We start from the raw sequence: 27,061 nt of genomic DNA, 5'->3' as shown, positions 1-27,061 counted from the left end.
TGTTGTATGAGAATTTTCTTAACTATAGTAACCTTTTCATTTTCAATATGATACTGGCATGCAAAAAAAAAAAAAATATGATTCATCCGATATTCTCATCATGTGTACAAGATGTAGCAGTGTCTCAGAGGGAGCTAGGAAAAGTCCTGTTTGGGGTCTACACATCTTCCAGGCTCCACTCATACACTTTTGTAGATCTCTAATCCTTGGTCTAGTTCAGGTGTTAATCCTCTCCCCTGGGGCAATTTAGACTCACCTGGATCCTGCAGTCAGTGCTCTCACTCCTGGGGAAAAGACAAGTCATGTCTGGGAAAGCTGAAAGGTTGGTGTAAGGCGTGAAACTACATTTGTGGAAACTGACAAGCATTAGGCTTGCTCAGTCTGATAGTCAGAACTTGTGTAGTGAGTGGCGGGACATGCCTAGGATTTTATTTGTAGTTTTTGCCTTGTTAATTTCCTGTAACACTGTACAGCACCTGTAAACAGCACCATTAAAAGCTGCAATGTGTGTCACTACATAATTGGACTGGTTCCTGTGCCTAAGTGTGCCCACCCCAGGTTGTTTTTGTACCTGCTACCTATCCCCAGCTCAGAGGCTTTAGCACATGGGCACTAAGGCTACTTCATTCTATTTTCACTTTTGATGCTAAAGAAAAAGTCCCAAAAGTCATACTGCACAGCTCATTACATAGGTCTAGCTTGTCAGAGAATTCAGTGAAACTACACAAGCATCAGTCTTTCCTCCCTACAGAAAATAAAAAATCTTTAGAATAAAAAAAACAAAACCAAACAGCATGTTGTATAAAGAAAAACAGTTACCTATAAAATTGTCAAGCCCGTGGCACAAAATGTGCTTACTTACAGTTGTTGGGCTGTTGCATATAGCAAAAAGCTGTGTAGAATGTACAAAAACCCATAAATTGCTAAATTTGGATTAGTAAAATAGAAATTGATTCAAACTGAAATATGACATCATCACACTTGTTTCTTCAATGCTACTTCTTGAGCGGATTTACTAAAAAAGCCTGTAAGTTTTTGTTAACGTAATATGCGAGTAAGGCCCCATTCACACCTAGCACCTAGGTGAATGCATTCTTTGCACCCCTCTTTTTATGCAAATTTTCTGTGCATTTCTGCACCTCAAATAATGGCCATGCAAGTGTGAGTTTTTTCACACATTTCTGGAATGCACAGTTGTGAATGGGGTCTAAACAGAAGGATTGTTGTAGTTTTAAATCTTCCAACATAAAAAAAAAAAATTACCTTTTCTTTGATTTGCCAAGAACTTCCTTTTGGATACAGTCTCTTTTCCCATAACATAACAACGATTCCTCGAGCCTGCAGCAAACTTGCACAAACATCTCTCAGGAGTCTAGAAACTCTTGAAAGCTGGCACAAAGTAAAACCATCAAGAAATCCTGCAATATGCTGCAGAACTTCGTATGGCAAGCTACTAAAATGATCCACAGATGGGCTTTGGGGTGAGTTCTTCATTGACTGACTTTTGCTCGGTATGTTTGGCTGAACCCCAAAAGACTTCAAGTGGCGATCATGAATTATTTTTGATCCTTGGGTCAATGGGCAAAATCTACGTTGAGAATAAGTGCATCCATAATATGCCAATGGACATCTTTGCTCCATCCATCCATTTAAACCTGCATGAATATCAGCATGCACATTCTTAAAGTGAGCAGAAAATTCGTCTCTTCTAAAGAGCTGTCCGCATACAAACGTAAACATAGACCTTTGTTTGACTTGGTATCCTGCAACGTATTCTAGAACCAAGTCTAGGCCAAGTGTCTGGAAAGGACTAGGATTGGAAAGCTGAGGATTAGCATGGTCACAAGCACAGGCTGATGCAATATCCCCTACCATTGTATTTGTTGCCAATATTGCAGATGGAAATGAAAAGGTTTGGGTTCCACAGTCAATATGATTAGAATCTACATTTCGCCTTTCAGAAATTCCTCTACCTCCTGGTGACTCTCCTAAACAAAACAGAAAAGCAGCTGTGACTAAATCAATGCGATTGAGTCCCATAGGATCCTCTTGTACTTCCAGATCAGAGGTGTCTACTGCCTTACTTTCAGTCCTAGCTTTAAACCAATATGAATTACCGAGAAATGGGCTTCTTCCAAAGACAGCAACATTTCGGAACCACTGTTCACCATTTTTATCCATTTGCTCCTCAGAACCATTTTTGATACATGTAGCCGAGAGATGCTCAACACCAAGAAAAGAACCATTATGGTTTACATGTTTTTTACTGCCATCTAGGGGAATACCAGCATTTTGTCTTGACACTACAGTAAATACATCCTTTTCATCATTGTGGAAACCATTACACATTACAGATGTTTGCTTTATATTCAGGTCTTCACATTCAGCTAAATCACTACAGTCTCTTTGACAGAAATCACTGGAACCATTTTGATGCAACTGTTTCAAGGGACTGCACATCACGTCATTAGAAGCCCCAGTGCATTCTTCAACAAATCCTTGATCTTTAAATATATCACATCTACCATTTTGTTCAGAAATCTGAAATTTTTTGTTCATCTCAGAACTGGCATCTCTTAACCTACCATTAAGCATAGCAATGTCTCTTGTAGCGTTATTTAATATGTCCAGGGCAGCAGCTAAACTCTTTGTTGTCTCAAGTGTTGCTTGATAAAATGCATTATAAGAGTCTTCATCACTAGAAACATCCTTTGAAAGCATTTTATTATCATTTTCTGCTTTACCAGGTATCGGTTCATGACGTTCAAGCTTTTCAGTTGTTTTAGACATCATCGTTGCCACTTTGAGAGATTCCAGAAGCATTCTTTGATCTTGCAAAGCTAAAGCCAGATCTAGCTGTTCTACTTTATCAACATCTGTGCTGAGGTTTTCGTAAGATGTTCTATCTGCATAGTTTACTGGCCATCTATTCCACTCCATTGTACAGCATACTACATTTGCAGGACAGTACTGTAAATGTTCAGCTAACTTATTTCGAGTCATTACAAAGGGGCAACCAAATCCTTGGTTTAAACAAGGCACTCTTTCTAGGGGGCACAATATGCGATGTTCATCAGCTTTGCAGGCGTGAAAGACCGCCCCACAAACATGGAGGCAGCTGACTAAATCACATGATACTCCAGCCTCTAGCTTCATCATACAGCGGCGACTGACACAGCTTGCACAGTGTAAATGTTGATTTTCTTCATTCATGATGAGGCCTAATCTGGAAAAAAAAAAAAAAGTAGATCATCTTATTTGATGCAGTCTTTTCTTCTAACGACACCTTTGTCAGCTATCTTTTATTGCTATAATTTTTCCATGACGTGTCTCAAACAATTTTCCCTAGTTCTGAAACCGGTTTTACTGTACAAGAACAATGTCTTCCTTTTGGCATGCTACAAATATGCAGTGTCATATCAAGTTGTATAAGGGCTTTTAACATTCTATGTATCAAAGTTAGAAACAAGGCAATTCTGGCTAACATAATTTACACCACATATCTATCCCAAGTAATCTCAGATCTGCCCCAGGTTGGAGCAAATCATAAGACAATATTGTTACTCCTACCATGATGGAAGTATTAAGCATACACTTTTAATTCAGTTGCACCTCAGATAAATTTTTTGATATGTTAAATGCCTCTACAAGAGGGGAATATGCCTCTGCCATTAGGGTCATCAGAACATTCCAAAAAATGAACTCCAAGATCAGCATACCATACCCTTTCTCATGCAGGAACTCCAAAATCTAAAACAAACCCATTCCAGCACCGTGGAAGCTAAAGCTACAGGAATTGAATCTATTACACTTTTATTTTTGATGCACAACAGTGAAAATCTTTCAAAGAAGGTAATAAAAAAGAAAGCTACCGGCTATGCTGGTGGCAGAAAAACAAAATACTAACATCACATGCATTGATATATCACATACAGGAGGACCAACAGAGACCATGCAAACTTATGTGGAATATTACCACAGTAGGTTTAAAAAAAATTCCACTATATGATGAGCAATTCTTGGGGACCCTGTTGGCAGAACGACCCATACAATTCCTATCAAACATACTTAACACTATTAATATAGTGTACAAAAAAAAAAAACAGACACAGCCATTAAAATAAGGTCATAGCCACATCCCATTAGACAGGGGAACCTAATCAAGGCTGTCCCCTACACCATTTGTGTTAAACGAATAAAACCCATAGACATCATAGCCATCCAGACATGGCTTGCAAAAAAAAAAAAAAAAAAAAAAAAAAAAGTTATCAAGGGACAATAAGAAGCACTAAGGAAGCAAGGAGAAATCCAGTTTCCAGGCTACCCTGCTCCCAAGTGGAAGAAGAATCCAAGACAAAAAAGTACCAATGCTAATAGGAACCCATTTATTAGGAAAGACAGGGGTCAGCTTGGCTGGAGAAAGAATGTACAAAGTCAGCCAGGACCTACAGGATCTTAAATGGAATGCTGCAAGCCATCCTGTATACAACGAGGGACAAGTAGAGAACTCAGAATGAGGTTCCCTATCAGACCACAAGGTGGTTCTCCCTTTACAGGTATTACAGAAAAGGGGAAATCGACCTGCCTGAATGAAGATGTAAGGGGGTCATCGAAAGCAACAGCAGAATGCGCCAATGTAAAGAATGTGTAGAAAGTAGGAATATCAGGAATTTGCCTGACAAAGTTCATATAGACCACAGAAGGCACAGAAAGGGGACCACCCAAGAAACCCAGAAAAGAGAGGGATGGCAACCTTTTCCAATACAAAATTGACAAAGTTATCCGATACCAAAGTTAGAAACTACAGAAGAGAAGACAGACTAAACACCCTAGCTCAGAATTGTGCGAGTTGGCAAACTGTAGCCATGGAAGAGTTAGGAAGGGTACATCAGGGCTCAGGACAAGGCCAGGATGGGCATACCATGGCAAATTGACTAGTAGGGGCTCTAGGTTTTGAACCCAACCTCCTGAAGTAGAGGGGATTAGGAACTGGGGATCGGAGAGTGTAAACTACCCCTGGGCTGCCTTGAGGAGAACCCACATAAGATTTTTAAAAGGGTATGGTAAGGGGGGGGGGGGGGAAAGAGTCTAATCTTGTAAGTAGTAAGAAAAGGCTTACAGGGATGCATGGACAGGAGGTGAGTATACCAGTCAGGCTGCTTTTGTAAGAAAGGAAAAATTTCCAGACATCAGATTTAGCCACAGATGTACAGGAGTTTTTGCAACGCCTAATTATAGATTGGTTATAGATTGGTTGTAAAGCTTTGCTCTGGGGGCACTGTTCGTGCTTGCTCCCAATCCAGCCCTGTATGTCCATAAGACATGCAGAACATGTCTCTCAGCCAACGAGGAGAGAAAGCAGTGGATTGCAATCAGGCTCCGGTAAGTATTAGCGGGGCTGAGGGGGGAGCTGCACACTGAAGGTTTTTACTTTCATGCATAGAATGCATGAAGGTAAAACACCTTCAGCCTTTAGAACCACTTTAAACCAGCCTTTCCCAACCATTTTACCACGGAGAAACCACTAAAATAATTTTCAGGCCACAGGGAGTCCTTAAAGAGGATCTTCAGCCACTTCTCCCCTCTTCCTTACCCCCCCCCCTTCCCCTCACTTACCAGGTGGTCCTGGGTGACATATTTATGATACTCATCCACACAGAGGATCCAGAGCTGTCCTGCTGAGATCCTCTTGTTTTCTGCCACCTTTTGGTCCTGCGACGCCATGTTGACTGTGACATCAAGAGACCCACCAGCTCTTCCTGGTTTAGCCAGAGTACCTCCTGATGATGCGCTGCTAGGCCCCTCCTTTCTGAATGAAGCGTATGCCTCCTGGGATATGTGACAAGGAGGCAAAAGGGAGAACCTTGCACGGCATTAGTCTAGGACATCTCTATTTCAACAGCATAGGAAGTCTTTCCTGAGGGTTAAGATCTGCTTTAAAAACAGTAATTCATTGAGGGCCCATGGCAAAAATACCCCCCTGTGGTGTTAAAAATGCCACCCTTACAGACAGCTAAAAAAATAATTGGTGTCATGCTGCTGGCATTGTCAAGTGGCATTGATCCTGCAGCAATGATGGCATCATCAAATGGGAGGTCAATTAGCCACAGTTCCAAGAAACCCCAAGGAACATCTGGAGGAACCTTGGTTAAGAGTCAGTCACTGAAATAATGAAATAGTTTATATCAAACGCAACTTGTGCACTGTGGTTCCTTTGTAGTAGAGATGAAAAAATGCCAGAAATTGTGAAGCCGTGAGAACACCCCCCCCCCCCCCCCCGAAAAATTGGAAATTTAAAATAAAACAAAATCAGCGTGAAGTAGTTTTACAATTTGAAAGTGGTTTTGTTACGCTAGTACACTGAGAACTTGAAATGCAGTGTATATAAAAGTATTCTGCTTGAAATAAAAGTACAGCTTATTCAGTAAATAAATTAAACTTGATTTTTAAAACTTTTTTTTTAAAAATGGAACAAGAGCTATACATGTTAAGAACATTTCAACTACACATGAGAACAGATAACGACCCTGCTGTCCGTCATACTAATTAAAAGCTTCCTGCAATTATGCATTTTCAGTTATTGACCATCCCGATATAGCATGATGAAGCATATTGTGACCATACCAATGAAGCATATATTGCTCTTGCAAGAGCTTGATGAATTTTCTCCTGATTTTCAGGTGTTATTTTATCTATAAATTAAAGGTATACTTTCCTACTTGAAGATGCTACTGGTGCAGAAACACTTTGTGAAGATCCAGAAGCAGTAGAAAGATTGCTTCTGGAATGAGAACTCTGGAGGGAAAAGTTACTTGACCTTTAATTATGATCCTTATTATTTAATTCCATAAATCATTTAATTCCATAAAGTATTTTTTTTATGTTCTTAGGGCACCTCTGGAATGCAAGGATGTGTTTCGTCATCCTTGTAGCATTTGGAAAAGAATATTTCTTCTCAATATTTGCACATTGCATCTTTGCTCTCAGAAGAAACTGCACTGTGGAAATGTTTCCAAACTCTAGATGTTGGTCCCACCATTTTACTGAGGAAGTAAAGAAAAAACAATTTACTGACATGACTAAGGTAACCATTATGCTGTGACGGTGGAGAACATTAACAGGAATCATTTAAAAGGTTATAAACTAATTTGTCAGACAGATTTACCTTCTTACCTGTCTGTTAAGGCCTGAGAGGACAGAAACTTTCATCTACTATATCCTAACAATCACCCAACTATACCCCACAAGCAAACTAAACTGGAACCTTTCACCTGCAAAGCCCCCCCCCCCCCCCCCCCCCAGTGGCAGAAATGCATATTTCTCTTGTTTGGGAACTTCATTGAGAAGTACAGTATTACTTTTATTATTTATTTGCTGGACTTTAGCTAAGAGAGATTACAATAATTTAAGACTTTACATAAAGTCTCAGCAATCTTTCATTAGGGTCTTCATGTTATATAGTTTGAATACCATGTCATAGACATATTATTCATTACTGTAAAAGAACATATTACACAATTCTCTTTTTTTCAAAATTTTCACAAAAAAAACAAAATAACGGTCTTGAAAGAAACCGAAAAAGATTTTGGTTTTTTTTTTTTTTACAATTTTTCCATTTTTTCCCATGCCTTCCCATTTCTATTCAAGAGTTAGTAAGTCCTTAGGTTTATTCTAATTAGGAAAGCAAACAAAAGCCCACCGTAATGAGAAATTGAGAATGGGGTTAGGAAAGCCTTGTTCTTTCCCAAGCCGTGAGTAGAAGTGGAAATAAACTAGAGAGGGGAGGGGGGACAGCAATTAAAATTAATTGTGCACCTCCTGTAAAAGGTAGAATGAAAGGAAAGCTTCAGACTTCTCTTTAAGCTGAGATAAGTGGACTAACCCTTCACCTCTATGACTAGGGGTAGATCTTTGGAGCGAGGAAGGCTTTTTATCAGCTCCAGAGAACTTATGAGGGCAGAGGTTTGCTATGACCGGAAGTTTTTGGAACATGTAGGAAAGAAAATTATTTTTTTTTCCCCGCAAAAAAGTTGTCCATAAATACAATATTTCTAACAAATAGCATGGACATACTTAGAAATACAACCCAAAATACATTCTGCTACTTCTCCCGAGTGAGGCGATACCACGTGTAAGACTTTTTCACAGCCTATACACATGGAGGGGCCCAAAACCCAAGGAACACCTTCAGGCTTCTTAGGGGCATAAATTACGCATCTAATTTCCTGACTATCACACTTTTTGAGGCCCTGGAACACCAGAACAGTAAACACCAACAAAATGACCCCACGTTGGAGCGTAAACACCCTAAGGTAGGAAACATGGGGATTCTTTTGAAGAATTGCCACAAGATTTTGGAAAATGCGGAAAGAAAATGGAAAAATATTTTTTACACAAAGTTGTAAATTTAATAAATTATGCATCAGATTTCCTGAGATGCGTAATTTATCACATTTTTAGAGGCCCTGGAGAACCAGGACTGTGGAAACAATTGGGGACACTGGTATGGGGTATGATGGTGATGAGGATGCTGGTATAGGGTATGGGGGTGATCAGGATGCTGGTATGGGTATGGTGGCGATAAGGACGTTGGTATGCTTTATGGCAGTGATCAGGACGCTGGTATGGGGTATGGTGGTGATAAAGACGTTGGTATGCTTTATAGCAGTGATCAGGACGGTGGTATGGGTTATGGCGGTGATCAGGAATCTGATATGGGGTGTGGTGGTGATCAGGATGTTGGTATGGCATATGACAGTGATCAGGACACTGGTATAGCATAGGACGGTGATCAGGTCACTGGCAAGACGTGGTGGTGATCAGGATGCTGGTACTGAGTATGGCGGTGATCAAGGCGCTGGAATGGCGTATTGTGATGATCAGGATGCTGGTATGTCAGTAATCATGGCGCTGGTATAGTGTATGGTGGTGATCAGGACGTTGGTGATGATCAGGCTGCTGGCAAGGCATTTGCGGTGATCAACACGTTGGTATGGTGTATGAAGGTGTCACTTTGAGCACTGCTGACACTGAAACAGGGGGTGGCTACACTTTTCATTAGTATTTTACTAGGGGATGTGATGAGGGACACTGGGGCAGGCTAGCAGTCTGTGAGTGTACATGCAGCGTGACAGGCTGCAGCAACAGTTCGCCCTGCTTTCACAGATGATCTGTATGAGAGCAGAGAGAACCGATTTTTACATTCAGTTTCCTATCTTTACCATGTGATTGCAGTGATTGGACACAGTAATCACATGGTACAAGACCATGCGATTACCCTGACACAGCATTAGCGTGTTTTTCACTATGAAGCTTTCCTTTCTGTTTTTGACATGTTGGCAAATAGACTGGAACTGTGAGAACCTCACATGACTTTTTTGCAAGTCCAATAATGAAGGGAGTGGATCCATTAACCCATCTTTGGATGTTTGAGATCACATAGGACTCCAACAGGAGTGCAGTTACACAAATAACTATTTTGCACACTTCACAGAAAATATTAGTGGGGCACCGAAATGAAAATTCTTGGACTGAAACCATAAATTTAGGATGCATTTGGCCGAAAACCGAAAATAGTCAGTTTAAAAAAAAAGTAAAGTAAATAAAAAATAAAGCAAAACGTATCCAAAAATGCGCATGCAAAAACGCAAAAAGACAAAAACGCAAACTGCATTGATGTTAACCAGGCCCGAAATGCATTGAAAACCCATCAAAAACACACATGTTGCGCTTTGATGCGGTTTTAGTCACATGACCGTAAATGTGGTAAAATCGTAGCAAAAGCGCAGGTAAAATCGTGCATTTACAGCGGCCATTATTGGCACCTTTTTTCCTATGGGCAAAATGCTGATAACACTATTTTTGTCCGCCAATATTTCGGTGCCTTCCTAGAATATATTGTGACAGCAGCTGGATGATTATTTGAATACACTTTTGGTGCAGTTATTAGGGCTCATGTACACTGCAGCTGATAAACTCATGTTTAGGAGCTGTTCAGCTTTTTTTTCATCAGCCCGTGAACTCTCCCTAATGTTTTCCTATGTGTCCATGTACACATCTTCGTTTACAGTTGTTTACAGGCATTTGAGTTTACAGTAGGGTTTTTTTTTTTTTTTAACGCAGAAAACTTGCGTTCAGCAGTCTATTTCATCAACGTTTCAAACGCAAAACGCTTGTAAACACAGCAAATTACGTTTATAAGTGTTTGCAACTTTTTTTTAACTCTTCCAGTTCCCAATGCTGTCCAGAGTCTTTTTTCATCATGGACGAAACACTGAAAACAGGATGTTCCTACCAAGCATGTCACACATTGTAATGACCAATTCACACCTTAGACCTCTCCCACCCTTGGAAACAAAAGATATGTTAATGACCATTCACACCACAAATTCCTCATGAAGACCCCCTACCAGGTGACCCCACCAGACACCTTTCCCACCCTTGGAAACAAAAGAAACTGTAATGAGCAACTCACACCTAATTATCTCAACACATACTTCTGTCTCTGCTTCTACTCTCTGTATTTCTCTGAAACAGTCTGAAATAGGTAATAATGTACCACTTTTCAGTGCATTCTGGGCATCTGGGAGGTTCTCCTGTGCTTATCTTTAAAAAATGCTTCTAAACGCAAACGCGCATAAACGCGTTATGCAAACACGGCTAAACAGACTTTTTTTAACCTGCGTTTTCCAGCAGTCTGTTTACATCGTTCAAAAGTGTCCCGTGTACATGGGGCCTTATAGTTATATTTTTTTACCTGCAAAAAAATGTGCATTACTCTTTTTTTTTTTTATAAAAAAACGAACTTCTCCTTTTAGGTGTACTGTAAGACAACCCTTTACTGTATAATACAATAGAATTGATGGAGCAATCTTGGAGTTTAATGTGGGCAAGGTCCTGGTACACATTGCACTAAATAAGCTCAAATTCGATACCATAAAAAAAAAATCCTTTTGTCTGAGTTTATTGATGGACACAGACTTTGTTCATTATCCATAACCAAACACTGTTTTATAGCCCCACCTACAGGAGTAGACACTAGGCAGAAAAAAAACTCAGCACCTTCTATGGGCAGTCCTCTCTGGGTATAAAACTCCCTCTCTGCCATAGGTCTTCAGGCAGCCACAAGCAGTGTCAAAGGAGAAAAAAATCCACAATGTGTCCGTCAATGAACTCAGAAAGGGATTTTACGGTGGCAACAAAACAATCCCTTTTTTTTAATTATTATTATACAAGATTTATATAGCGCCAACAGTTTGCTCAGCGCTTTACAATATAACGGAAGACAATACAGCAACAATACAGTTCAATACAAGAGGGATTTGAGGGCCCTGTTCTTTTGAGCTTACAATCTAGGAGGGAGGGGCTAGTGGTAAAAAATGTAACTTAGGGGGATGGACTAGTTGGAAGAGTAGAAGATTCTAGTATTAGCTGAGGGCAGGATAGGCTTCCCTGAAGAGAGAGGTTTTCCAGAGATCGCCTAAAAGTGAGCAGAGTAGGCGATACTCTGATAAATTGAGGTAGAGAGTTCCAGAGGATGGGGGAAGCTTTGGAGAAGTCCTGGAGATGAGCATGGGAGGAGGAGACAAGGGAGCTAGAGAGTAAGAGGTCTTGCGAGGAGCGGAGAGTACGGTTGAGTGGGTGATATTTAGAGACAAGATTGGTGATGTAATTTTTAGGCAGAGTTATAAATGGCTTTATAAGTTATTGTTAGTGTTTTTAATTTTATCCGTTGGGCAACAGGAAGCCAGTGGAGGGATTGGCAGAGGGGGGTGGCAGATACAGAACGGTTAGTAAGGTGGATGATTCTGGCAGCAGCATTCATGATAGACTGAAGAGGGGATAGCCTGCGATGAGGTAGGCCAATAAGGAGGGAGTTACAATAGTCAAGGCGAGATATAACAAGGGAGTGGATAAGTTGCTTAGTGGTTTCCGAGGTTAGGAGGTGAAGTCTACAAGATTTGGACAGTGATTGGATTTGGGGCTGAAAGGACAGATGGGAGTCTAGGATTACACCTAGTACCCTGGCATGAGGGGAGGGACTGATGATTGTGTTATTGATCTTGATGGAGAAGTCAGGGGAGGGGGCACGGGCTGGGGGGGGGGGGGGGGAATACTAAGAGCTCAGTTTTGGAAAGATTGAGTTTGAGGAAGTGGAGTGACATCCATGCCGATATGTCACTTAGTAGGTTAGTGATGCGAGAGGAGACTGAAGGGGTGAGGTGAGGGGTAGAAAGATCGATTTGTGTGTCATCAGCATAGAGATGGTACTTAAAGCCATGGGAGTTTATCAAGTGACCAAGGGAGGAGGTGTAGATGGAGAAGAGAAGGGGTCCAAGGACAGAACCTTAAGGGACCCCTACAGAAAGAGGGAGTGAAGAAGAGGAGGCAAAGTTATAGGTAACACTGAAGGAGCGCTGCGATAGGTAGGAGGAGAACCAGGAGAGAGCTGAGTCTCTGAGGCCAAGAGAGTGGTGTTTTTTGAGGAGGGGGGGATGGTCAACCGTATCAAAAGCTGCAGAGAGGTCAAGTAGTAAGGAGTAGTACGGAGTAGTGGCCATTGGTTTTAGCAGTTAGTAGATAATTAGTGAGTTTTAGTAGGGAAGTTTCAGAGGAGTGTAGTGAGCGAAAGCCAGACAGTAAATGATCAAGGTGGTTGTTGTCGGTGAGGTGGGAGCTCAGGCGATTGTAGACTAAGCGTTCTAGGAGTTTGAGGTAAATGGCAGCAGGGAGATGGGTCTTAAGTTGTTCAGGTTGGTGGGGTCCAGGGAGGGCTTTTTAAGTATGGGAGTGATGTGCCCCTGCTTTAGAGGGGAGGGGAAGGCACCAGTAGAGAGGGAAAGATTGAAGATGTGAGTGAGGGAACATAGGATGGAATAAGAGGGTGACCGTAGTAGTTGTGAGGGGACAGGATCCAGGGAGCAGGAAGTGAGACGGGCTTCTGAGAAAACCTTAGTGACCTCTTCAGTAGTAGCAAGGTTAAAAGAGGAAAGTGTTGAGGAAGGTTTAGTATAAGGTATGCTAAATGGAATGGATGACTGTGCAGTGGAGATGCCCCTACGAATTGCGTCAATCTTGTTTTTGAAATGATTTGCAATCTCGTGAGCAGTGAGTGAGGTACTGGGTGGGGGTGGAGAAAGTAGAGAGTTAAAAGTAGAGAAGAGATGACGAGGACTGGATGACAAGGTATTAATAAGAGTGACAAAGTAGGCTTGTTTGGCAGCATGAAGGGAGGACTTGTATGTTAAGAGAGCAGATTTATATAGGGTGAATGCTTGTTGAGATTTGGTTTTACACCACAAATCGCTCCAGCGCATGACTATGTCGTTTGAGATTTCTGGTGGTAATGGTCGTGGCCTGATGCTTTGTGTTGTTAGAGGAGCAAGTGAGTCTAATGTGGATGAAAGCGAACTGTTGTAGACAGCAGTTTTCTCATACATTCATTTATGGACACAGCCTTTCTTCAATATCCATAACCAAACAGGGATGTCCCAAAACAGTGCCTCAACAAGGGGTGGGCAAACCAAAAGGCAACGTAAGGAGGGAGGAGGAGGAGGAGAAGACAAAGCCTGCAAAACCTTGCAGCAAAAACCAAGCATCTGAAGATGCAAACACAGCAACTATGGAACAGTGCACCCAATTGTGCACTGACACAGCAGCCCCTTGCAATCTGAAACACAGATAACAGAAATTACAGAGAGCACTAATCACAGGAGGCTGCAGTGGCCAAGTAAACACCAATGACCCGGGCCACCTCTAAGAAGTGCAGCGCAAGCTCCGTAGTATATGACGGCCGTGGACACAGAAGTCAGCACAATAACCTCAGTCAGGAGAAAAAAAACTGGCCCCACCTCCAATAGAAAGAAGAGCCATAGATTAGAACTATCTTTCCCCTGTGTAAAACAAACTAGGAAGCCTCACAAGCGAAAACTGCTAACACAGACGTCCACCTCGAAGAAGCAGTGGCAATCAAAAAGAGAACGTCTTGAGAAAGTGAAGCACAGGGATATCCAGCATACTCTCCAAGGAAAGACTTCTGGAGAATCATAAGAAGCAAATTGACATCCCACAGTGGGAACAGGCAGAACACAGGTGGCACCAGACGAACCCCAGGAAAGGTGCAAGGCAGGAAGGGTGTGGGCAAAAGACGCTGACAAAAGACAGAGGGCAAAAGCCAGAGCAGTAATGGTACTCAAGGCACGTTTATTAACCAATGCGCTAGGGAATAAAGGCTAACACTGGAACCACCAAGAAGGGACAGGAATGAAGATCCAGAGCTTTGCACTGGACGTACAAGCTACCCAGGGGTGATGATATCTTCTAAAAGGCAGACTGCAAGCCTGCAACCGTGTGTGGCATGTCACACACCACAAATCTGGCATACAAGAGCTCTGCCATTGAGTTAGAGCCAGTAACATAGGGTGGAAGAGACTAACTCTGAGCCGCACGGTCCTCAGAAGAAGTGACCGCTGGCGGAGTGTCCGAGACCAGCTGCAGCATTGCGGTGCATCCCAGAGCAGGGTGGGAGCTTTGAGAACGATTGGACTCCTGTCAGCCACCATCCTGCAATCCTGTGGAAATTAGTGAAGGAGCAGTTTGAGAGAGAACAAAAAAGTGTAAAGAGATGGTACCAAACCCAGTTTGCCCCCAGCACAGGTGTGCATCCACCAGGGGTCCTGCACTCCCATCACAACCGTGGCCCCTTCCTGTCGAGGTGGACCACAAGAAAATCTACAGCTTGGGTTCCCCAATGCAGAAATACATCTGGGTGCAGGGGCCACACCCCCTTATCCAGCGACTGACGCTAGAGGTAAAGAACCTGGCATTTCTCAACGTTGGCAAGAAGCACAGCAGAAAGCCAGAACATGCTATTCCACCCACCGCCAAAAGGCGAGAAGCCTCCAGCATCTCCGCCACCCTTCATGAGTCAACCTGGTGGTTGACATAGGCTACTGGTGGCAACATCCAATGGGATCACAACCGGAAGCCCCTTGCAAAGGCTCGACCAGAGCACCAGATGTAACCTGATCACTCCCAGCACCCTAATGATGGACAACCAAGCCTCTTCTGGATTCTAACAGCCTCTGCCCATCTTGAACTCAGGACACCTCTGCAGCCGGACAGGGGTGATGACTGACCAATGAAGAAGCAGAAAAGACTTCTCAGTTCACAGGGCAGGAGACCAGAACCACCATAGGAGGAAGACTCTTGTCGACTGTCCCAGGGGCATCTGGTGGTCTAGGAAGACTACAGATACGTCCCATTTGGGCAGGGGTACCTGCTGCAGAATTCTCGAATGGAACCTCACAACTGTACCGCCTCAAAGGCAGGCATGATAAGACCCAAAGCCTGCATACAAGACCACATGTACAACCACTTGTGGGACAAGAGCAGATGGCCGGCAGTCTGACATTTCCAGAGTATGACCATCAAGAGAAACCCTGTGGCCTGCCCCGAGTCGCAAAGCAGGCCCAGATACTCCAGTCTCCTGGTTGGGGTAGAATGTTGAGGTTCAGGACCCATCTGAAGCCCTGCAGCAAGCTTAGCATGCTCTCAACATTGTGCGTCAGTATGACCTGGGAGTTCGCCAGCAGGAGCCAGTTACAGCAATCCCCCATTTTCTCAGCAACACCAGGACTGCAGCCAGCACCTCCTAAGGCCCCCAAGGAGACAAGACCAGCTCAGAGGGGAGCACCACAATTTGACAATGGGCATCCTCAGCAGCAATCTTAATAACCATTGACATCCCGCACACATGGAAATGTGGAGGTATGCCTCCTAGACGTCTCTGGGCATACCCTGATGAGAAGAAGAGGCCACCACTGACTGGATAAACACGAACTTGAACCTTTAAAATAGCAGGAAGCAAGTCAAGGCCATCAGGCCAAGAAGCAGGCAAACCCCTCCATGGTTGGGAAACTGTTGCGGTTCTGGGACATGGACAATTATTCCAGAGAAAAAAAGTCCGGCAGCGGACCGGGACCGCAGGCACGACCATGGATGAAGACAATTGGAAGGGCAGAATTTCTCTGGTGGATAAGGAAACTAAGTTGAGGCCAGACATAAATCAGTTCCTGGAACTACTTGTCAGGATACAGGAGGTCCACAGACCAGAGAATCAGCAATCCAACCCCCTACCTTGGAAATGGGTGGGCCGAACCTCCAAGAAGAGGTGGACCTATATGCAGGTTAGATGGACTCAAGGATCCAGAAGCAACTGGCCCCATCCACAGGGACCCGAGAGGCATGGAGCCCTTGGTAGGGATGGAACAGGGGAACAAAAAATCTCTTGTGCAGTGAAGGCCCAGGCTATTGATGCAAGGCCTTCCCCTTCTTGACCTGCAAGAAGAAGGTACTTATCACCCGTGAAGTTCTGCAGGAGTCTCTCAAAGTAACACCCAGTGACACTCCCCCTGGGAGGGATTTCCGCAGCCCAACACCCAGGACAGAAAAAACCCTGAAACGCAAAGCCAAGAAAAAGATCTGGAAGGCAGCGGCCACATGCAAGTTTGGGTTACAAATGTACTGAGGCTCTGGACGAGCCAGGCTGACAGAGCCATGGAAACTGGAGGACACTGTCCACTGCAAAACCAAGGAGTAAGCTCATATTCCACTCCAGGACTGCAGGCGACACAAAAGACCATGCCAAAAATTCTAGGACTGGAAACAAAGTTTCTCAATAGGATGAGTGGTCCACTGCCCTAACAGTCTCCAGCCAGGAAGACCACCCAACTGAGCACAATAGCTAGTGAGTGACAGCCCCCTTGGACTGGGCAGTATACATACCATGGAGCCCCAGGTCCAGCAGCAGGACAGACAACCTGAACGCAGCCCGACGAGACCCCCCCCCCCCCGGGACATGTCAACATTGAGGGAGGTGACTGGAGCCCTCCATAAAAGTGGAACCAGTCCTCCATGCCAAAGCCACATCCAGGGTCCAAGCACCTCCCCAGGTTGACCACACATAGGGCCAGGGGCAAACAGCTCCTTAAGGCACCACCACAAAAAACGCAGGGGAGGGTGTCAAACCCCACCTGCTTCCTCCTACAGGGGAATGAAGCAGAAAGCCATCCCCGCCATCAGTGCCCATAGAGTCGCACAGAACACCGAGAAAATGACAGCCGGCCAGGGCTACATATACAAGGTCGCCAGGTGCTGTCCCACTATGCAGAATCACTGCTAGAGGACTGCAATTGGGGAGATGAGTGCACACAAGGCAACAAAGTGAAGCCACCATCCCGGTCGGCGTATACCCCCGCCCTGCAGGTATCAGCCCCAAGCTCCCCACGCTTCCAGGCAGGGAAGGACAAGGGCAACATGCCCCATTCAATCATGGCGGCCACCAGAATGACCACCACCCGAGTCCCTCCCCATCGGATTATAGGGTTGCAGAACGTCTGCCTCCGGCACAGAGCGTGGGTGAAATGATAGCGAATAAAGGCAGGAGCCCACAAAGAAAATGGCAGCACTTTCCCGAATAAGCTGCAAATCCCAGCCTAAAGTTGCAGGCGGCCTGACCATGTGATGCTGACACCCGCGGAGGGGGCGTAGAAACCAACAGAATCAGATACCAACAAGGGGGGAGAGAACCCACAAGCAGCAGAAACATCAGGCCACCTCTGGTTGGAACACGCAGAAGTGCTGTGGCTCCATTACAGATCCTCCTCTCCACCAAAGTGGGGGGCTGTCGGCCAGGGGTAACACTGACATGGACTATAGGCACCCACTCATATGTGATCCCGTGAGACGCTTAACTCGCTGGCCGCCCGCTGTGGCTGACTGAGCGCAGATCTAGCCATCTGCGTGCGATCGCTGGTCAGACTGGGGTGATCCAGATTATCTAGCCCATCGCTCAGCCTGACTGTTGATAGATCTCCACAGGAAAAAGAGAAATCCTAGGAAAACAAATAAAAGGAAAAAATCCATGGGAACAAAAGTCCCAGCACAAAGCATGTCGTACTCCTGAAGACACTAGGTAGAATGACTGAAGACCTATAGCAGAGAGGGTGTTTCATACCCAGAAAGGACTGCCCATAGGAGGTGCCGAGTTTTTTTTTTGCCTAGTGTCTACTCCTGTAGGTGGGGCTACATAAACCCTGTTTGGTTAAAAATGAAGAAAGGCTGTGTCCGTCAATGAATGTAAGAGAAAATTAATTTTGACTTGCCTGCACATTTCATATCCTGAAGAACAGCACGGGACACAGACTTGATATTCATATACCCTAGGTTATAGATGGCTACCTTCAGGTAATTGTACACTGGCAAAGCTTTGCTGGACACGTACACTGAGCATACCCCTAAATAACTTTGCCTTACTTGATAAAAAAAAAAAAAAAAAAAAGTGGGGTAGAGTAACACAGGAACAGGGGGGAGGGTGGCCTCTGTCTTGTACTGAACTACAAGATATAGATATATATCTATATAGATATAGGTAAATAACATTTCCTCTTACCAGTTACTAAACCCAGGATTCACTATATCTGGTCTCCCACAGTACACAGAACATGGAAGTGCAGTTATTTTAGTAAATATAAACTAAACTGCTGTATACCTTTTCATGTCAGCAGTTACAGCAGTCTTGTGAACTGTATCAGTGTGCAGCTGAGCACTGGTTAAAGTTTGCAGGAGGAGTTCTTATTTTGCTCTAGAAAGATGCAGAACCCCTGACCTCTGGACAGTGCTGATTGGCCCTGTGCTGGTCACATGCACTCACCCAAGTAAAAAAAAAAAAAAAATCTCTAGCAATACACACCAAACTGAGCATGTGCAGAGCGTCTCCACATGATAGGTCTTACACAATGCAGAGGACTGATTTTACGGTTGTGGGTTTAGTAACACTTTAAAGTGGAAGTAAATTAAATTTTTAAATAATCGCTAACAGGCACAGTTTTCATGACAAAAAAGAAACCCTATTGATCTCTTCTGTCAAAAATGCTTCTCCCAGCCTGTCAGCAGTAATATACATTGAGCCACACATGCGCATGGTGGTGTACATTTACCACTAAGCAAACATTTATTAAAACCCCCAAAGATTAAATAGAAGATCTCTTATAAATTGCAAAAATCTAATTTAACAGCTTCTGCAGGCCATAGAAAACGAAAACAGAGATTGAAAGGTAGCACAGGGTGCTGTAAGGGTTTTTAGAGCAAAATGGACAAAGCCGATAACTGTCCCTTAACAATACTTCTATTCTGGTCAAGTGCCGAGAACATTCATCTCTTGCAATTAAGTGCCTGTGCTCAAACCAGGCAAAGGAGGATTTCCAGGAACAATGAGTTTTTCTGTAAGTGACTTTTTTGGTTTTGAGCATTGTTGGAATGAATCAAATACCCCTCATCTCTCAAGACCGGGGTTTCAACAGCCATGTTGTAAAACCCAGTGAGAAGCAAGATGGAACAAGGGGCCCTGAGACAAAAGAACTGGCCTGTTTGAAGAGGCCAGGGATAGGCTTTTAGATGTTTGAGTATGTCTGTGTACCAGGTTCTTCTGGACCAGTTTGGTGCAATAAGACTCATCGGTTTCTTTTCTTGCTCTATTCTGTGAAACAGACAAGACAGAATCCACACAGGAGGAATGGCGTTTTTGCACTGTAGCAAGGTCCAGAGAATTATCAGAGCATCCAATACCAGTGACATCGGATCCTTGGGGTAACTTATTGTTGAACCTGGAGGCCAGGATGTCCATACCTGGAGCCCTCATTTTTGATTGAAGATGTCAGGATGAAGGGCTCATTCCCCTTGGTACAAGCAGTGATGGCAAAGGTAATCCACCTTCGACTTGTACACTTCTGGGATGTGAATGTCAGAAATGGTGGGCAATGTTTCTGCACCCATGAGATGATCAGACTTATGTTTAGGCTGCCTGAATACTGGTACCTCCCTGGTGGTCGATATAGGCCACAAATGAAATAATAAAGAGGAGCAATGATCACAACTACAAAAATAAAATTCAAATAAAAAGTTGCTGCAAAAACACTTATAAGTGATCCCACACTCAAATACAATGAAATAATAATAGTGTTGCACGAACTCTTAAATATATATATTAAAAATACTATGATGAAAAATATTAATAAATGTAATCAATAAATAACCAAATAGTGTTCAAGTGTAAATAAAGTCTTTAGGTGCTTAACCACTTGCCCTCCTGAGAATATACCCCCCTTCCTGACCAGGCCATTTTTTGCCTTACGGAACTGCGTTACTTTAACTGACAATTGTGCAGTAATGTAATGCTGCACCCAATTGAAATTTATGTCCTTTTTTCCCCACAAATAGTTTTCTTTCGGTGGTATTTGATCGCCTGTGCGGTTTTCATTTTTTGCATTATAAAAAAAAAAACTTCCGACAATTTTGAGAAAAAAAATTGACTATTTGCTATTAAAACATGTCCAGTAAAAAAAAAAAAAAAAAAAAAAAAAAAAATCTAATTTCGTCATAAATTTAGGCCAATATGTATTCTGCTACATAACTTTGCTAAAAACAAATTCCCAATATGTGTAAATTAATTGGTTTACGTGAAAGTTATAGCGTTTACAAAATGGCGGTATATATACACTGGGTTTTTTTGGGTTTTTTTTAACTAGTAATGGCAGAGATCAGCGACTTATAGTGGGACTGCGGCAGGCATTCTGACACTGGGGGGAACTGACTTGGTGTCACTGACATCCCCAGTGACACCAATACAGTGATCAGTGCTAATAAAGCACTGACACTGCACTCATGGCACTCAGCAGGAAGAGGTGAACATTTGGGGTGATCAAAGGGTTAACTGTGTGCCATGTGTGTGCGCTTCACTGTAAGCACACCACTATGCATGGCTCTGCTATGTAAAGCCATGCATAGCAGTGTGCAGGAGCTGAAAGGGGAGAGAACTGGAATTTTTTTACTTACAGTTCTCTCCCTCAGTTGGTATTCCTCCTCAAACACCAGGTGCCAGCAATTAATCCCCGGCAGGGACCCAGAGATTGACAGCCACATCCGCGAAATGCAAAATCATGTATATATAAACGTGATTTTGCGCATCCGTGCCGCCCTGTAGCACTATATCTGCTATAGGGCAGACAGGAAGCAGTTAAAAACATTTTAAAAAGCAATGAGTATTGTGCTTCAACAAATAGTGCTCCACAGCTTCCACTGACAGTTCTCCACCGCAACATGAATTCAGTGCCACTCCACCTGAGAATAGGATGGCCGCTCGCCTCAAATAGTGGACCTATATAACAACATAGGTCAAAAAAGCATGGTAACTCCATAAATGGGCTCCAGATGGCAGCAAAGACCAGGTTATAACATTAACAGGGATAATAAAGCAGGATCATCCACAAGGATTTCTTCACAACTCCACCTCAGCATATAGCAGTGTTTCTCAACTCCAGTCCTCATGGACCCCCAACAGGTCATGTTTTCAGGATTTCCATTATTTTGCACAGGTGATTTGATCAGTTTCACTGCCTTAGTAATTACCACAGCTGTTTCATCTGAGGGAAATCCTGAAAACATGACCTGTTGGGGGTCCATGAGGACTGGAGTTGAGAAACACTGGCATATAGGAAGAGAGAACAGCCTCCCACAGTGTAAAATCATTAAATAAAAAGCATGAACAGAGTTTCATTCACAATGTCCCAGAGTATAGAAACCAGTAAGATAGCAAGTAATCACCACACTTCAGGTCCGCAATTGAAACTGACATCACTAAGCTCCGCCCCACACATTACGCCACCAACCACGTGGCTTCGGGGAGGGATAGACCGCCCAGTGATGCTCACACAAGATATACACATTAGTAACTATAGCAACCGGACCAACCATAGCTCTAAACAGTCCGAGCACGCTGTATTATAAATCAAATCAGATACAAAACAATAATATCTTTACTAAATAAATAATCTAAAATAAATAAGAAAAAAAGGTGTCATTAACTTGCGGGTTAAATAGTGACTTGTTTCTCAGAGATGTATGCTGATAATTATTCATCTCTACTCTATGAGTAACCAATTTCTCTTCTGGTTTCACTTCAGGTTTTCATTTAATTCTCACATTTTTGGAGATCAACATACACGTTAAATTAACACTCTTTTTAGGGGCAAATTTTAAACCTTTATCAAGGACTTTCAATTCTTCTTTTGTTAGTTTAAGCACCTAAAGCAGGCATCACTAAAAAGCGGATCGTGGCCACGCCACTTAGCAACCTGAGTGGACTTCTCTCCTCCCGCTGCTGCAGCTGTTAGTAATTCGGAAGGAATGGTAGGGTGGACTCCTGTTCTGTATGTACTCTTCTGCCGTGGCTGTCATCGCTGCTGCTGTTGAATTTCAGCAGGAGGAATGGAAGGATGGACTCCTCTTCTGAATGTACCAGCTTGACGCTGCTTAACTCATAGCTGGGAGGAGGGTGGGAAACACTGCAGGTCTACAGGGGAGCAGGAAAGGGGAAGCCAACCTTTAATGCAGGTCACTTGCTTTTTACCAAGAAGAGTTGGGCAGCTCCCATCCACAGTGGAAACCTATGCCTCCCGTCGTCCTCCCTGCTCTGAGTTCAGTGGCGGCAAGCCGGTACATTCAGAAGAGGAGTCCATCCTTTCATTCCTTTCACCCTTCTCCCTGCTCCGAGTTCAGCGGTGGCGATAGCAAGCCAGTACATTCAGAAGAGGAGTCCTTCCTTCCAATCCTCCCAGCCTCTTCTCTGCTGTGATTTCAACAGCAGCAGTGACTATTGCGGCGGCAGATGAGTACATATAGAATAGGAGTCCACCTGGCCATTCCTCCCGCCCTCCACAATGTGTTAAGGTATGGGGAAGATTATGCGGTAGAGGGGGCTGTGATATCAGAAGGGGATCTGTGATATGGGCAAGCTGTGATGTGGGGGGCTGTGAAGTGAGAGGAGGGAGCTATGATATGGAGGTGCTGTGAAGTGAGGGGGGGGGGGGGATCTCTGATATGGGGGACTGAGAATTGAGAAGCTGTGAAATGAAGGTCTGTGACGTGAGGGGGAGGAGCTGTGAAATGGGGGGCTATGATAAGAGGGAGTTGGGATTTGAAAGGGGCAAGCTATAATACTGGGGGGCTGTGATGTGAGGAGAGCTGTGATATGGGGGGCTGTTATATGGAGATGTTGTATGAGGGAACTGTGATATGGGGGGCTGTAAAGTGAGAGGAGAGAGCTGTGATATGAAAGGTGTGTGATGTCAGGAGAGGGGGAGCTGTGATGTGGGGGATTGTGATTGCAAGGGAGACGGTGATGTCAAGGAAAGACTGATGTGAAAGGGAGTTGTGATGTATGGGGGCTGTGATGGGAAAGGGGGGACTGAGGATATTAATGCAAAGGGGGCTGTAATGTGAAAGACCCGAGTAATAGAAGAAAAATGATTTTCAGACTTCTGCAGAAAGAAAATGTTGCGACCAGACATCCGTGAATTTTAATTCAGTACTCCTGACCTAAAGAGTTTATTTACACTTGGACACCATTTGGTTATTTGATTACATTGATCAATAATTTTTCATCATAGTATTTTTATATATGTAGTTAAGAGTTAGCGTTATTTCATTGATATAGGCCACAGACGTGGCATTGTCACATCTCTCAGAGAAGCTCACTTACAGCTGATTTTCCCGTTTCCTTTCACTTTCAAAATTTCATTTGGACCAAGCTGATCTACACAAACTATTTCCTTCACCAAGTGCTGCAGTGTCTCTAAGCCCTGTATGTACTGCATGTAACTTCAGCTACATACAGTGCTGGGTTCTGGCTGTGAGACAGACTCTCTCGTCTCACACAGGTGAAGAGTTGGTCTGATTGATGCTCAGCCATTCTTAGACTGCTTTGTATTCTGTGAATGAATACAGGTTTTGCTTTGATTGGCTGAAGTGGAGGGACGGGCTGATGACGTCATGCTCTCCGCCTCAGCCAACCAGAGGAAGCTTTGTGTTTATTAACAGAATACAAAGCTGCCTATCAATGGCTGAGCTCCACTAAGACCGACTATGCATTGTTCTGGGTGTAAAACTGGAAGCCTCTGTCTCGCAGCCAGAACCCAGCACTGTGTACTGTACATAAACTTACAGACATTGCAGCACTTAGTGAAGGAAATAGTTTGTTTGGACCATTTTGGTCCAAATGAACTACTTACAGTAAAAGGAAACCTTGAAAGCAGATTTAAAGTGGGTTTAAAGCCAAAATGTTTTTTTTCCTTAATGCATTTCTTGCATTAGGCCTCATGCACACTGGGCATTTTTACAGCTGCTGTTTTGGGTGCCATACTTTTTTTATTTTTTATTTTTTTAACTGCCTCTAAACTCCCCTGCATGTTATCCTATGTGTACATGCACACTTCCTACAGGAAACACAATCACTTTACAGCTGTTATAAGTCCTCTCCCTTCCCCTTCAGTATTGATTGTGTTTCTCCCTACATTGGAACGTTTGCGGTTTTCTGTGACCAAAAGGGGGTCGGATGGTACCCCTGTGAGGAAGGCACAGGAAGGCCCAAACTAACCAGCAGGCTTGCTCCTTCTCACAGGTTGCCCCCACTTGCCACGAGCACTCCGATCACAGGGGAACGTGAACCGCTGCTGTAGTGTGTAAAAACACTGCCTGGCTGCTGTCTCTCTTCCCCACATAATTCCAGCACTCAGTGGATTGCAAAGAAGCAGGAAGCGTGCACTCCAAGCCTAACTCTGTCTCCACAGGATCTTCCGGCCGTGTGACCAGAAATAAGTGGGGCCAGGAACACAGCATGGCCTGTAAAAGCACTGAGAGATGCCGGGGGGGGGGGGGGGGCTATAGAGAGAGATTAGTAGGTAGAACAGAGGAAGCCACAAGTTACCTAGGCCACATTCTAAACCATTTTGCTATAGATGCATGAACAAACTGGCAGAGAAAGAGGCTTCAGGATTGATGAAAGACTTCCTAGCATCTATGCAAGTGAAGATAATAGCCATGATGGAGTCCTTCTGAAACTCGGTGGCACAGCCACAGGGCCCAAGCCTAGAGGAGCAAACCCCTAGAGAAGTCCTGTGCTCAGAGGAAAAGCTTTAGCTCCAGAGGGGGCCCCAGTGTATTCCTCCCGTCTTCCCAGATGCTTCCTCTTGCCCAAGTAAGGGATGAGGAGTGTAAGAGAAAGCTGGAGAGTCGGCCTAAATCACACCACAAATCGGGAGGAGGGGGGATCTAGATCTGGGTAGTGAGGCAGGTGAAAAAGTTAAGCCTGGTAGGCACCTATTTCTGCTGGAAGACTTCGAGGGGCTCCTTCAGGCATTCTACGTGACTGAAGAGATCCCAGAAACCTCCAGAGAGACTTCAGCACAGGATAAAATGTATAGAGGCTTAGTTAAGGCCCATGCTAGGGTGCTCCCCTTCCACCAATCCTTAAAGGATTAATCCTACAGGAATGGAAGGATCCGAAAAGGAGAATGGTCAGACCTAAGACTTTGAAGAAAAGGTTCCCCTTTAAAGAGGATGAGGAAGATACATTCTTTAAGCTCCCTAAGTTGGATAGTGCAATGCTACAGGTTACCAAGACGTCTGACCTCTCCTTTGGTCCATCAAATCATTTATGCTCCCTTTAATCCTCAAAGGTCTGAATCCCTCCTAAGGAAGGTATGGGATGCTAACACATCTGCCCTGGCCCCAGCTCTGGCAGCAACCTGCATTGCCAGGAATACAGACTTCTGGATGGAAAGACTGACCAAACACCTGTCGCAGGGTGCCAAGTCAGATGAGGTGCTAGATTCCCTCTCAGCGATTGGGAAGGCAGTAGTCTAGCTGGTGGATGCCGCGGTCAAATCTGTTAAGGCCTTAGCCAAAACAGCCGCACTTATTAATTCAGCCAGAAGGGGTTAAAGCATGGGAAGGTGACATCACTTCAAAAAGGTAAACTATGTGGCCCCCCCCCCTTTGAAGGCTCCCTGCTGTTCAGCCCAGGGTTGGATAAAAAGTTAGTCCTGACTCCATAGTCCTCACAAGAATGGTGGGTAACCCCTAACAATCTGCAGGAAGGCAGGCCCTGGGCCCAGTGGGACTCCATAAAAGGGGTCACAGAAGTGAGCTCATGTGTGGTGGTGCTCACCTGGGGGAAGCCAAAGACCAAAAGGTCCATGGAACAGGGTACTGAAGTTCGTCGCCATTTCACAAGCACAAAACAAATTTAAGGTTTAACATGTTGGATATTTACTCGATGCAACCTCGTCTTTTATATTTTACAAAACAAAAAATTGTAATTTATTGCTTTTTTTGTGCCCTAAAATTAACTTACTGGTATTTTTTACTGAAATTTTGCAGTAATATCATGCGACATAAAAAATTGGAACTGCCACCATTTTATTATCTAGGGTCTCTGCTTTCAGAAAATATATTATGTTTGGGGGTTTTATGTAATTTTCAGGCCTAAAATGGTTTTTTTGAAGCATGCAAAAACGACTCTGACAGCGAAAGGGATAAAGGATAAGCCCAACACTCCCCTTTCCTGACAAGCAGCCAATCGGTGCTCATTACACTATAAGGTTTCTCCTCTCCCTGCTAGTCCCTGAGTGCGGTACTGGAGACAGGCAGGGAGGGGAGGAGGAGATAAACATGTAGTAATTTACATTGCGCTGTTTAAGTTGCCATAAAGACACTTTTGTGTTAAAAGCCCCAGACAGACAATCTAAAAATCACCTTGGATTTAAATACGGTTTTGGTTAAAATTTTTTTCTTTTTTTTTTTTAATTTGGACAAGTAGATTGTCATGAGGGACAAGTGGATTGGAACACTGATTTGGTCCCTGGACAAGTAGTTTTTTCAAAAATTTCCACACCCCTGCTGACACCAACAATGAGACACCATTTCTCCCACTGACAATAATGATGGGTCACCATTCTTCTCCCCTAGTACCAAAGATGGGGCACTAACTTCCCACTGATACTAATGGGACACTATTCCTCCACCTAAAAAGGGACAGCATCACTCCCACCGATACCGGGACATTTCTACTCCCGCTGGCCACATTCCGGCCCCCTTAACCACTTGAGCACCTGAGGATTTACCCCCCTTAATGACCAGGCCTCTTTTTGCTACTCGGCGCTGCACT

At 43.9% G+C, this 27,061-nt stretch overlaps 1 protein-coding gene across 1 annotated transcript in view; it reads right to left on the bottom strand.

Moving 5' to 3' along the window:
- The window catches only part of FBXO30 (F-box protein 30), a 120,172-nt gene that overhangs the window by 41,566 nt on the left and 51,545 nt on the right, over positions 1–27,061 (bottom strand). Inside the window, exon 2 of the mRNA XM_089655589.1 lies at positions 1,264–3,226. Coding sequence (XP_089511715.1) covers positions 1,264–3,213 — 1,950 coding nt within the window. The 5' untranslated portion in view covers positions 3,214–3,226. The remainder of the gene's footprint in view (positions 1–1,263; positions 3,227–27,061) is intronic.

This window comes from Staurois parvus, unplaced genomic scaffold, assembly GCF_062004578.1.
Source record: "Staurois parvus isolate SC_StPar_1 unplaced genomic scaffold, SC_StPar_1.0 ptg000852l, whole genome shotgun sequence".
In the NCBI taxonomy this organism is placed as follows: domain Eukaryota; kingdom Metazoa; phylum Chordata; class Amphibia; order Anura; family Ranidae; genus Staurois; species Staurois parvus.
The sequence above is the reverse complement of the archived record's forward strand: the minus strand, read 5'-3'. Positions and strand labels throughout refer to the sequence as shown.